This window comes from Vombatus ursinus, unplaced genomic scaffold (assembly GCF_900497805.2).
Source record: "Vombatus ursinus unplaced genomic scaffold, bare-nosed wombat genome assembly UNPS02014863.1, whole genome shotgun sequence".
In the NCBI taxonomy this organism is placed as follows: Eukaryota; Metazoa; Chordata; class Mammalia; order Diprotodontia; family Vombatidae; genus Vombatus; species Vombatus ursinus.
Window position 1 is genome coordinate 31,106,318 of NW_020954641.1, and position 13,608 is coordinate 31,119,925.

The 13,608-nt window shown below is 45.2% G+C and overlaps 1 protein-coding gene across 1 annotated transcript in view; it reads right to left on the reverse strand.

Moving 5' to 3' along the window:
* The window catches only part of GPX3 (glutathione peroxidase 3), a 12,799-nt gene extending 2,151 nt beyond the window's left edge, over window positions 1-10,648 (reverse strand). The window contains exons 1-4 of the mRNA XM_027841993.1: window positions 10,482-10,648; window positions 2,325-2,478; window positions 1,357-1,474; window positions 595-694 (exon numbers count right to left, since the gene is read on the reverse strand). Coding sequence (XP_027697794.1) covers window positions 595-694; window positions 1,357-1,474; window positions 2,325-2,478; window positions 10,482-10,571 — 462 coding nt within the window. The 5' untranslated portion in view covers window positions 10,572-10,648. The remainder of the gene's footprint in view (window positions 1-594; window positions 695-1,356; window positions 1,475-2,324; window positions 2,479-10,481) is intronic.
* Between the last annotated feature and the right edge of the window lie 2,960 nt (window positions 10,649-13,608).

Sequence of the window (13,608 nt, forward strand, 5' to 3'; positions counted from 1 at the left end):
GAGAGAGAGAGAGAGAGAGAGAGAGAGAGAGAGAGAGAGAGTGTCTGTGTGTATGTGTGTGAGTGCTCCTGAATCATAAGCCTCATGACTCCTCCCTATTAAAAGCAGCCTGAAGATATCCTAGGCTACCAGGGCATCAAAAGTTCAGACTCTTATTGTCTCATTCCTCGCTCAAACATCCAGTCCCCAATCCTAGATTGTTCCTCTCTCCACTCCCACTACCTCCATCCAGCAGGTAAGATGATGCCAGGGTGAGATGTCGTCTCTCTCTGTCTCTTTCTCTCTGTCTCTGTCTCTGTCTTTGTGTCTGTCTCTCTCTCATTTCTATTCCAGGTGTAATACTGATCCTATTTACACTACAGCTACCTTGAGTCTGTGGGCAAGGGGGTGAGGTTGGTTTGTCTGTCTGTCTCTGTCTTTCTCTACCCACTGACCCATGGACACATCTCTCCTTTAACTTTATTACCCCACCCCCCAGCAGTGTTGCCCTTTGACCAGTGCTGGGGGGCTGCCCAGGTAAGAAGGAATCTTCTACCTCAACCCCTAAACAGTTCTCCCTGCCAGAGTGCTTGAGAAGCTGCTCGATTCACTCACCTTCAGGAATGTGTAAAACTTCTGTTCTTTCTCTCCATTCACATCTCCTTTCTCAAAAAGCTGGAAATTGGGTACAAAACCCCCACCTGGGCGTACATGCCTATAGTGAACAAGAATGTGGCCAGATGGGTCTGGAGCAAAAGCAAGCAAGGATAGCCAAGCAGGGCTTGGGCTGTGGGGAGGGCAAGGCAGAGCAGCCCAGGGATGCAAATGGGATGGAGACGTTTCTTCGGAGTAGTTCCCTGAGCCATTGTTATTTTGACTGTTTGTGATATAATGATTAAACCCCACTCAGAAGGCTTTTTTTCTGGGTCTAAATTCATAGAAATTCAGACTTACTAAGGACCTTAGGGTTAAAATGGATTTTAATAGGATTGTACACTTGGAGCTGAAAAAAATTCCTTATTTTACAAAAGAAACTGAGACCAGGTAGGTGAAACAATGTACTTGAGCTCACAAAACTAGAATTTGAACATAGATCTGCTAGCTCCAAGGCCAGTGCCCTTTCCATTATACCCAGAGGTGTTGGGCACTCACCTTTTCTTCACCCATAGTTCACTATCCTGTCTTCCTGCAGGATCCCTTGCCCAGTGCTCACTATGATGCCCATGGCTGTCCTCCCTCACCCATCCTGGCTTCCCATGATAAGAGAGGGCCCTGAGTGTTGCTAGGCTTGTTGACATGATTCAGGGATGCTCACATCTCAAGGACCCCCAGAAATTGGGAAACACCTCCCCCCATCACCCAGCAGGCCCAACTCACTTGAGGGCAGGAAGGATTTCTGAATTCTGTCCTGGTTCTTGCTTTCCAAATTGGTTGCTGGGGAATCCCAGGATAACAAGGCCAAAGGACTTAAATTCTTCCTGTAGTGCATTCAATTCTGACCCAGAGAAAAAGTGGAGGAGGAGAGAAAGGGCCTTAATAGACAGGCAGAAGACCCAAGTTCTAGCCCTGGCTCTTCCATTAACTTGCTGTGTAACCTGGTGAAATCACTTCAAGCCTGGGCCACAGTTTCATTGACTGTCAAATGGGGAGAATAATCCCAGTCCTTATGTACCTCATGGAACATAGGATCATGGGAGTTGACACATCTCAAAGTGTCAGAACAGCAGAAAGCCCTGGATTTTTGCTGGCGCAAACTTATGGTAGGGGTGAGAAGGGGGTGGGGAAAAAGCTAGCCTCAGGCCTGAGAACCACCCTTTGGTTCAGCCATTTCTTCTGGGCTTTTGAAATGATCTCATGTGACTCTGTCTGTGCGCCAGAGAAGCACAGTGTTAAAAATGGAAGGAGCTGCGGACCCCATGGGAGTCAGGAAATAGGTTCAGATCCTGACTGGTACTTAATTAGCTATGCAACTGAAATGGCCAATTTTGGGTCCTAGTTTCCTCATCTGTAAAATGAGGTAGTTGGACTAGATCTCTGTTAGGCCTTTTCTAAAAATATGTCTCAAGGTAGCTTCCAGATCTGACATACTATGTTTCAATGCCCCTTCTAGTTCTCCATTTGATTCTCCAAAGGGAAGGAGGGCTTCTATCAGTCTGGGATTTTTCTGAGAGACTCCTTATTCTCAAGCATAAACACTGTTCTCCCTGAAAGTAGAACTGGGATACAGCAGAATAGGATACTCCCACCCCTATCCCCCATCCCTCCAGAAATCCATAATTGGAATATGCCCAGCTGGTAAACAATCCCAATCCACAGCTCCTGAGGGAGTTGGGAACAAGGCTTACCAAGGTACTGGACCGTCAGGCCTCAGTAGGTGGCAACATTGACGAAGAGGACATATTTGCCTGCATATTGCTTGAAAGGGATGTATTCATCACCATCAATGGTGAGGGCCCCATATTCATAGATGGTACCCGTAATCCCTGGGTAGCAGTCCGTCTGAAACACAAGGAAAATGATGGATAGGGGTTTTTAATAATAGCTTGATTTTGATAAAAAAATGAGGAAACTTCGTCAGGTGTGAAGTCTTGCGTCACAATTTTTGGCTGCCCACAGGGCTGCTGGGAAGGGCACCTTTTTTTTCTATCCCTGTCTTGCTACCAAGCCCATGCCCAGTCTCTGGGGAGCTCCATTTGGCCTAGATTCTCCTGGCCCAAATACAGATGCCCCTTTCCTTCTACTTAGTCACCTGAGAAACAGGGTGGGGTTTTCAAAAGAACTTTACTATGTTGAAGGGGAGAGAGGATAAAATAGAAGAAGCATACATAGACTTGCTGAGTTAGAGATCCTGGGGCTCTGTTGGGGGCAGGGGGGAGAGGGTGGGGAGGCTCTCCCTGGCCTCATCTAACTCCACCTTCTACTCAGAACTAGTAAACTCCTGGCTCCTACCAACCTGCAACTTCCTGACATGGTTCAGGTCTCCACCCACTTTTGTGAATCACTGTTCATATTTTACCAAGAAAATGTTTACCCAAAGCCCCTCTGACCAGGTCCTCAGTCTCTTAAGCACAATAGGAGACCTCTGAACATGCCTGGTCTTAGGCATATCCAGCTTGGGGGTGTTTGGAGGGTAATGGAAAGGGAATTAGTGATCTGAATATGATGATAAACTGAATGAATTGGGATGCTTATGCTGAATGAGAAGACTTGGGGAGACCCGATTACTGTCATCAAGTGTCATGGGAAAGAGGAATTAAAACAATTATGTGGGGCCCCAGAGGGGCCAATTGCAGGAAGACATAAGGAATAATCGGGGCTAGCAATGAAATAAGACTGTGGCATTGAGTGCTTCCTTCTGAAGGTCAACAAGCAAAGGTTGGATTCATTAGGAACATTCGTGGTTCAGATATGGGCTGGACTCAATGACTTTGAAGTCAGCTTATACAGCAGGGGAATATGGATGGAACCAGATGTACAGGCCCAGGTCTGGGTTGGTATCATATCTACTACTGCTGGACAGCAAAATTCTTGAGAGAAGGGACCTCATTTTATCACATTTAATACACATTGTTGTATTGAACTGTTTTCATTGCTTAGGTGAAGTCAGTTCCATATTAGAATGCTTCCCACACACTAAGAGTTCTTGTACAAATTGGCTTTGACTTTCCAAACAAGAGCCAGCAAGGTGCTTTATAGTGCCAGCTCTATAGCTCAACACACACACACACACACACACACACACACACACACAGTGACAAAGCAAGCACTAGGGACAAGTTTTCCTGTTTTCCAGACTAACCTCTATTTTTGGGTCTAAAGGACTTAATTTTGAGCATGGATGTAGTGAGAAGGGGCTTACTTAGTGAAAACGGTCAGGGGAAAAAATCTCGGGATTTGAAGGGAACAGAGATCACCTAGTTCAATCTCTTTACATCAGAGAGAAAGTAAGCAGCAGGTGTGGGGTTAGATGACGTTCTAGTTTAGACTTGACTTCAGGCAAATTGCTTTCCTTCTCTCAGCTCTACTCATTATTGTCCAAAAGAAAATATTTGTTTTCCCTCCCAGGGCTGTCCTTAGAATTGCAAATGAAAGATGAAAACTAATTTGAATGATAAAAATCCAACACAATAAGGACCGGATGATCTCTAAGGTTTCTCCTATCTCTCCAGATTCCATGATCTATACTTAAGGGATCAGGATTAAACCGCCTACTGTTACCAGGCTAGGCAAATGCTGAATCTTTTTCCAATTGGTATAGAAACAACTGCAGAGACAGATCAAGCATTCACCATCTCATACAATGAAGCCTTTAGAACCATAAGCCCTTTGAACTGTGCCTCCAGAACTTGAGACGGACCACATACTATTGTCTCTACCCATGAGACCAGTGGCTTGCATTTGCAGAATGGCTAATTGGAATCAGGGCTAAGTCTGTGACCTGGGCCATGGTTTGGACTCTGTTAAATTCAACAAACTTAATTAAGTACTTATATGGGAGGCCCTGTGCTAGGTGCTAGGAATAGAAAGTCAAAAATTAAACAGGTGGCTCTCCATTTTCCTGGGATGATATAACATAGTCACAGAAAGTTGAGTATGAGGGGAGAAAGAACCCCAACATCTGGTGCATTGGGGGTGGTTACTAGGCAAGGCCTCATGGTCCTCCATGCCACCTGAGCTGAACCTCAAAAATAGGAATGATTCTGGAAGGCAGAAATGAGGCAGAAGTGGTTGCCAAGCATGGGAAATGATGGCTTATATGAATTCAGAGACAGGAGGTAGAATGCTGATCTCAGCAAATTGCTAGTAATGCTGTTTGACTGGGCTATAGAGTACATGAGGGAAATGACATGAAGTAAAGTTGGGAAGGTAAACTGGACCCAGATTATAGAGAGCCTTAAACATGAGGATGAGTCAGTGAGGAATCACCAAAAGTTTCTGGGTTGGGGAAGGTTGGAGACCCTTTGAGATCATCTCGGCCAGATGTCTTCATTTTATAGATGAAGAGTGAAGGCCAGAGAGATAGTGACTTGCCCAAGGTCTCACAGGTGGTAAAATGGCTGAGTCTGGCTTTGAACCCTGATCCCCAGATCCCAAATCCAGTGATTTTTCCATAACATGCTGTCTCCTTATGTCTTAGAAACATTATTTTGGCATTTATGTGAAGGACGTATTGGAGAAGCAAAAAACTGGAGGCAATGAGAACAATTATGAGGTTAGAATAAGAGTGTGAATGAGAGATGATGCAGGCTTGAACCAGGGTGATGGTCATTAAGCAGAAGGAAGATGAATTTAAGAGAGCTTATGTAGATATTTTGATAGCATTTTTGCCACTTGAGAAGAGTGGAAGGTTATCCTTAGATTTGGAACCTGTTTACCTGGAGGGATGTTAGTCTCCTCACCAGAAATAGGGAGGTTGGAGATGAGGCTGGCTTAGGGGGGAATCTGGAGTTCTATTTTGGATATGGTGAGTTTGAGATACCAAAGGTCTCATAAAGATGGAGATGGCAGGCAATTGGCAATGCACGGGCTCATGAAAGAGATCCTTGCTGGATATATAAATTTGGGAGTAATCTTCGAAATGATCATCGAACCCCTATGATCACCAAGGGGCAGAGTCCAGCGAGAGAAAGGAACAGGTCCTTTGGAGGACAAGACCTTTGGAGACATCCGTGCTTGAGGGGAGGAGATAGCAAAGGAGTCTGAAGGGAGTGGTCAGAAGATAGGACCAACTTTTGGTGGTTTTATGGAAGTCAGTGGAGGGGAAGAATGGTCTTATTTTAGTGCTGCAGAGGCATGAAGGAAGATGAGGATTGAGAAAAAGCTATTGAATTAAGCAGTTGAGAAAAAGGAATTTTAGTAGAGTGGTAAGCAACAGGACTTTTAAGTGGTTGAGGAGTGAGTAGGTGGTGAGGATGTTGAGGCAATGAGAGAAGACTTATGATTGAGACTGAAAAGCATAAGAAGGATTGGGTGATAGATTGAGGGGTTGAAACAGTCAAATGATTTTGTGAGGTGGGGGGGGGGGAGTGGACCTGGGCATATTTCTAGGAAGCAGAGGAGCCAGTAGCTAGGGAAAGGTTGCAGAAATGGGGCATGTTTCCCTTGGAGATGGGAGAGAGAAAATTAAGGGCACCAGTAGAAAGGCTTTAGCCTTGGCAAAAAGACACACCTCTTCCTTAGAGACTGGACCAGAGGAAGGCTGAATAGGTAAAGATTAATCAGAGTTTAAAGGTATGGAGTATGAGAACCAAGGGAGCTCTCAGTAAAGTAGGAGATACTGTCATGTGCTGAGGGACTGGGGTGTTGGGATGTTGAGGGCTTGGGGAGAACATCTGGAACAGCAATGGGAGAATTTGAGTTAATAAGGGAAAAAATAAAAGGACTGTCATGTAGCAGTAAGGGCCCAGTTAATATTAAATAATGTGAATTTGTGATGTATCCACTTGGCTCACTTCCATGGCTTTCTCCACTAGTGTCCAGCAGCAAATTGTTTAGTAGTAACTGAACTAAGCAGAGAAAGTGGATGGTGGGAATGACCCAGAATGAACTGATAGGGCATGAATAGCAGCAGGAGTCGGGGAAGTGGGAGAGTCAGGGGAAAGGGGGGGGGGGAAGATATGGGTAGCACAAAGAATTTAAGTAGGGTGGAGACAATGAATAGTTGAACTGCTCAGCTACAGAGTTAAGGGAGTAAAGAGACCAGAGCAAAGGCTGGGAGACTGTGTGTGTGTAATGATAGGGGGAGATGATTAAGGCAAGAAGTTTTGGAGGAGTGAGGCAGACAGTGAGTTAGAAAGATAGGAGATTGTTATCAGAAGGGAATTTCAGAATTCAAGATCATGGAAGTGGCACAGTTTGGGATGATCATAATACTTAAGGTATCAGCACCCCCTCAAGGTGGTGGAGGTGGAGGCAAGTGTATGTTAGCAGAATTGAAGGAGTTGAACTGAGAGCCCATGGTGTTCAGGGGGTGCAGAATTAATTCTATCACTGTGGGGACATAATTCATTAAGAACTAGAACCAGGGGTGGGAGTCAGTGAAGTAAGCAACCTCTAAGGGCACAACTTCAAAAGGGAAGCAATCGGGTACATTTAAAAATATATAAACGCATGTTTAAAAAAAAAAAGACATTTTTACTATGCTGGCATGTCAGTCCAGCCCAATTTACCCTTAGTTCTCTTGCCCACCATACGTACACTTACCTGTCCTACCTCCTTGCCCTAGCCCTCAACACAAGTCACCTAGAAACTGGCTGTGTTCAGATTGCCATAGTCCTGATTTCATTAGCAAAAGCTTGTGCAAAGTTGTCTTGAGAAGAGATGTCAGATGGACAGAACTCTTTGGCCACCAGTGCAAGCTCTTTTCACCACACCATAAGACTTGGTGACTAGTGGGTCACCAGTGGTCTTTGACTTCCCCCAATGCTTAGCACCTTTGAGAGAGGAAGTGGGTATTCAGATTGCAAAGAAGCTACACATTTCTCCTTAAGCTTAAGCAGCCCAGAGCAATAGGCTGTTCTCTATCATATGCCTGATGTCAGAGCTAAGATTCCTTTATCACTGTGGATAAATTTCATGGTAACCTCTAACTTTAAAAAATTATTATTTTTGCTAGTATTTGTCATCTCTCCCTCCCATTCTCAATTGAACAATTAACACCCTCATAACAAATACATATAGTCTAGCAAAACAAATTTCCACATTGGCCATGTCCAAAAAGGATGTCTTATACTGCTGTTAAATCCATCATATCTTTGGCAGGAAGTCTCCCCTAACTTCTGGGGGGACTTGGGGAAGCTCAGATAGGTTTCACCAACTCGGATAGCCAGACACCCAATCTTATTGTCCTATATCCAGCCTACTGGTGCAGAGGAGAGCGCTGGATAAGGATGGAGTCAGGAGAACTCGGCTCAAGTACTGGCTCTGTTACTATGTGAGCTGGAGTGAGTTACCTCTCCTCTTTCTAGGTCACAGTATTCCTTCCTTTTAATTGAGGATATTGGTTTTGCTTGACAAGGCATATTTGTTGCAAGTTTTCTTTTTTTTTTCTCTCCCAGTTGGGAGGTAGGAGGGAGGGAAAGAAAACTGATGTTCATTGAAAAAAAAAAATGAATAGCCACTCTTTCAAGTAAAGAGGATAAGACTTAGATAATCCTTAAAGTCTCTTCCAGTCCCTTCCATTTCCTCCAAGAAACTCTGCTCAGACAACCACACCCCACTATAGATCTTAGCCCCTGCAGCCCCTCAGAGTAGAATTCCTTATGGTTGTACCAAGTTCTTTAAGTTTCTGGTTTTAATGTTCTTAGGTCTCATCTTCCCTGTGAGACAGGGCCTGTGTTTTGACTCTGTTCCTGGGTTTCCTCCAAAGTGCTTAGTTAGCCCAGATGTCCCACACAGATGCTACTGGCTCCATGGTGCTAACACAGATATGCTTCTTGCATCTGCCATATTCTGCCCATGCCCTTGGGAGGAGATGGTGGCCTCAAATATCTGATGAACTGAGGAGAATGGGATGGAGGATAGGGGGAAGGAGAATAACAGTTCATACTCACAACCACCCAACTTCTGTACTAAGTCCAGTGAGAAAAGTTGGATGGAAACTGGGGAGTTTCTAGAGACTAAAGGAAAAAGAAGCTGGTGAATTGATCAGGGAGCACTATGGCTCCACTTTGGTCATCTTGGATATACCTATGTGAAGTTAGGATGCTCTCCAGCCTTGGCTTAGAACCCAGGTCTCAAGTTTGGCCAGGTCTTCTCCCTCCTGCTTTGGGAAAAGATTCTCTAATCCCTTATTATCTTCCACTGGTGGGCCCTGTCTTGGACAGACCAAAGATTGCCACTCACGATTGTCCATAGGCCAAGCTTCACCATCGTCCCAGCCCCAAATCTGGCCCCACCAGCTTCATCCCCCACTCTCATGTTTCTAACCAATCTTAAACCTAGCCAGAATCAACCTCCTTCCCAAATGCCTCCTTCCACCCCCAACCCCTGGCTATCAATCCCTATCTCCAAGTACTATAATACTCAGCTTTCTCTTCACAGCAAGCCTTAACACCTACTGAAGCTCAACTCAAGACTGCGTTGCTTTCAAAGGCAATGATCCTTGTAAGAAGATTGGGGCCTGGAAAGACTGCCTTTTGTAGGAAGGAGGATAAACATAAGGCTCTAGCTCAGGGCCACTTTCACCAGCCCACCTCATTCTTGGCCAGCAGCTGCCTTAATAAGCATTCTCCATTGAGGCATTATATTTGTTCAAGTCTGGGGCATAAGGTTGCAGAGAAAGGGCGGTGGGCATCTAGTTCCTCCAGAACCAGACTTGGGATAGTACTGCCTAGTGACACAGAACCCAACAACTGGAAAGGAGCTGAGAACACAGAACATATGTTGTCAGGGACTGAAGGGAGAGAGAGTGTGGTGGATGGGGGATAAACAGTGAATTTAGAGGCAAACCACCTGGGTTCAAACCCTTGTTTGTTTGACTTTGGGGTCCAGTTACAACCTTTCTGGGCTTCTGTTTTCCTCTATAAAATGAGGGGGATGGTCAGATGATCTCCAAGGTCTTTGGCAGCTCCAGATCTCGGTATCCGTGCTAAAACAAGGTTAAAGCTGAACAGACCAATACCAAAGACAGGACCAGAACTCTGGCAGCCAGTCCAGGTTCTTTCCACCACACCATAAATGCACGACCTCTTTTTACTTTGAATTGGCATTTTCCTTGTGTTTATCAGTGTGGTGAAGCAATCCCCTTCCCCTTCTCAGGGGCAGTCTAGAGTGGCCTAGAATACTTCCTCTGGGTGCCAGTCTCCTTAGGGTTATACAATCGTATTAGGACTATTGACTTAAGGGCTATGAATTTAATTTAAAGAATATTTTTATAACTATTTAAATAGTTGAGTTCCTTTTAATCCCATGTATCTTATTTTATGCCTTAAGACCATTATTCTGAGGAGGGGTTCCTAGGCTTCACCAGACTGACACAAAAAGGTTAAGAATCCCTGTCTTAGGGGTTAGGGGACCAATCAGTCTCCTCAAGCTCTCATCACAGGCAAATCTCAGGATGCCACGTCCTTCTTCCTCGCTCACTATCCCTTAAGATGTGGTTCCGTTGTTGTCCAGAGGGTCCTGAGGGGCTTCCCCAGTAAGAAATAAGGTAGAAATGGGGAGCGGAAAAGAAAGTGGAGGTGGAGGGAAAGAAACATGGGGAAGGACTACCCCTGAAGGATAAAGACTCTTCATTACACTATTCCCTTCACTGTTCCCTGACCTAAGAACATACCCAATTGCTTGCACACGGTTCAGTCCTGGGGAGAGGGAAGAGACTCCTCAGTAAGGCAAAGGGAGAAAAGTGGATAATGAACCGACCCTTCCCGCCTGTCTGCCTCCTGACATTAGGGAACTCCAGGGAGACAACCTAACGGGGCAGGCAAGGTGGGGGGGACCCAGCTGGGCAAGTGCTCTCCTTAGCCCTGCCAACAGTCGCGGGGTGGCAGGGTCCTCCTTACCTTCATCCTTTCCTGGCCCCGGATGGGCTGGACGAAGGCGGACAGGACGAGCGGGAGAAGCCAGGAGAGCTGGAGGGTTCCTCCCGCCATGGCTACGACGAAGGGGAAGCCCCGGGACTGTGAAGCGTTGCGAGCACCGCCTCCCTGGGGCACTGCGCGTCTGAAGGCGCGGCTGCTTTATGAAACTCACCAGCACCTTCCCGACTTGCAAGAGGGGACCAATCACAGTCTCCACCACGTCTTCCCAACCAATCGAAGACAAACAGGGGTGCTCGGAGAGATCGCTATCATACTCCTCCGCCTCCAGCCCCAGGCGAGGCGTGGAGACAAAACTGTTGGGAAGCAAAGAGGGCTGCTCCCGTGCTCGTCGCTAAACCGCAGCTTGGTTGTGGGCTCTGGGCGCCTTGTCCTCCTCAGCGCCGCCCCCTGCTCATCCCCTTTGGCATTTGGGAAGAAGAATGGAACTGGTATCACAAAAACTCTGCTCCTCCCGCAACGTCTCTGAGCTTCTGTTCCCCTGGAATAAAATGAGGCTGTGGGACTGACTCCGCATATGCATTTTGACACCGCCTCCCTACGCTGTTTAACCTCCAAAAATACGGGCTCCCTAGGATCCTATCTAGCGCGGTCCAAGGAAGAGAAATAATCAGAAAGAAGGCGACTTAAGTACACGTTTTCTCTGAGCCTCAGTTTTTCTCCTATTCAAAAATTAGGGATTATATTTAGTAATCCCTAAAGATCTTTCAGGTCCGACAAGCCTTAAATCTTCGCTCTTAAGTCTGGGAGTTTGTCTGGTAACTTAAAATACAGAGTAAAAGACCGCAGGATCAGAAGGGGGCTAAGAACATAGAACTTAAAACTTCACTGGCTCCCTACTGCCCACTAAAAATCTTCTGCCTGGCATTCGAGGCTTTCCAAAACTTAGTGCCATGTTAACTTTCCAGGCTTATTTCATGTTCTTGCCATCCATGCACGCTGAGCACACTCCAGTCAAAAGGGGATGCTCTCCTTGCCCAAGCATACTCCGAGCATAATCCCTGCCTTGTACTTTGACCACCACTTTCCCTGTGCCTACAAAGTCTTCCTTCTTCCTCATAACCTGTTGAATTAAGAGGCAGTAAAGCAGTCCAGGGGGGAAAAAAAAAAAACCAAAGGATTTTGGAGTCAGAATGAAATATATCACCTGCTCCTTAGCTACAAGCAATATAGGATATTTGAGCTGGAAGGGATTTTATCACTCAATCGATCAGTCCACGAATATTTATTTATCTATGTTCCCAGGTACTATGCTAGGTGCTGTGAATATTACAAAGACAAAAATGAAACTACTCCTGCCTTCAAGGAGCTTATTATGCTCTATGGGGGAAGTCAAAATGTATATAAATAAATGAAGATATATACAAAATGAATACAAGCTAATTTGAGGTAGGAGGGTGGTGAGAGCTGGGAGGTATTAGGAAAGCCTTCATATGGAAGGTGGCCTCTGGAGCTCAATCTTGAAACAATGGAATCTAGGAGGTAGAAGTGTGCTCCAGGCATGGAGGACAGACTGGGCAAAAATATAGAGATGGGAGATGGCCCATCATGTGTGAGGAGTAGCAAGAAAATCAATTTGGCTGGACCCTAGAGGGTGGGAAAAGAAGCAATACACAATAAGACTGGAAAGTTATGACTGTGGTCGGGTTGTAGAAGACCTTAAATGCCAGCTAGAGTAGTTTGCATTTTCTTCTAGAGATCAGTAGGGACCCACTGAAGTTTTTTGAATAGGAGAGAGAACCTCTCTGCTTTAGGTAACTGACTTTGTTCTTTTGGAGAGGGGAGAGACTTAAGGCAGGGAAACCAAATAGAAGACTTATAATAATACAAGCGAGAGGTAAGAAGGGTCTGAACTGGGGTAGTTTTTGTGTAAGGAGAGAAGAGACTGAATGAGACAAATATTGTGGAGGTAGAAACAGCAAGATTTGGAAAGTGAATGGTTATCCCGGATGAGGGAGAGTGAAGAGTCAAAGATAATGCTGAAATTGTGAACCTGAGGGGCTAGAAAGACAGTGGCACCCTTAACAGAAGTAGGGAAGGTTGGGTTGAGGGAGAAAGATGATGAGTTCAGTTTTGAAAATGCTGTTTGATGTATCTACAGGATATCCAATTTGAAATATCCAATAGATAGTTCTATGGGAACTAGAGCTCTGGAATAAGACTGGAACATAGAGGTCTTGGCATCATCTCTACAGAGATGGTAGTTCAATCCATGGGAGCTAATGAGGCCATTGAATGGGAAGAGTGTAGAAAGAAAAGAGAAAAGGGCCCAAGACTGAGGCTTAGGGTCCCCTTCCAGTTAGGGAGTATAATATGGATGATAAGCTGGCAAAGAAAAATAGAGTGGTTAGATTGGAGGAGAACCAAAAGAGAACAGTGTCATGGAAACCCAGAGAAGAGAAAGCATTCAGGAAAAGAAATGGTGTCAACAGTTAGATAGTTCTACTACTGCTCTCACTGCACCCTCCCAACTTGACCTCCAGCAGATTGGCAGCGAGAGTATGTCTAGTGGGCCCCAGCCACCTAACATCATCTTCCTGCCATGTTGCTGATGAGGTGACCAAGTGTGGAAGTATATGAAAAGCCTCCTTTATCATAAAAACTAGAAATATTAAGAAATAATATTTCTCTGGCCAGGGAGGACAAAAGCTAAGGCCTTTTTGTTTCTTTTAGGGAAATTGATTAAGCAAGGATGATAACCAAATTTAACTCTTACCAAGAGAAGATTGTTGCCTGCCCACTCATCTGGGGGTGGTGTTTACACCCACCCAAGGGAAGCACCCTTTGTTTCAATGGTTCTCAAAGTGTGTTCTGGGGGAGTCTTCAAGATCCTTTCAGGGGATCTTCAAGGTCAAAAATATTTTCACTAAGATATTTTAATTTGGTAAATTAACATCATAAATATTAATAGATATAGCCCACATAAAAGCTCTTGGGGAGTCCCCAATAATTTTTAGGAATGTAAAGAGGTCCTGAAACCAAACAGTTTAAGGACTGTTGCTTTATTTCAATGAAAGGGAGGCACCCTCACTCCTATTGAAAAAAGATTCTCAATATTGCTCTCCCATGGTCCCTTGAAGATCCTGGAGAG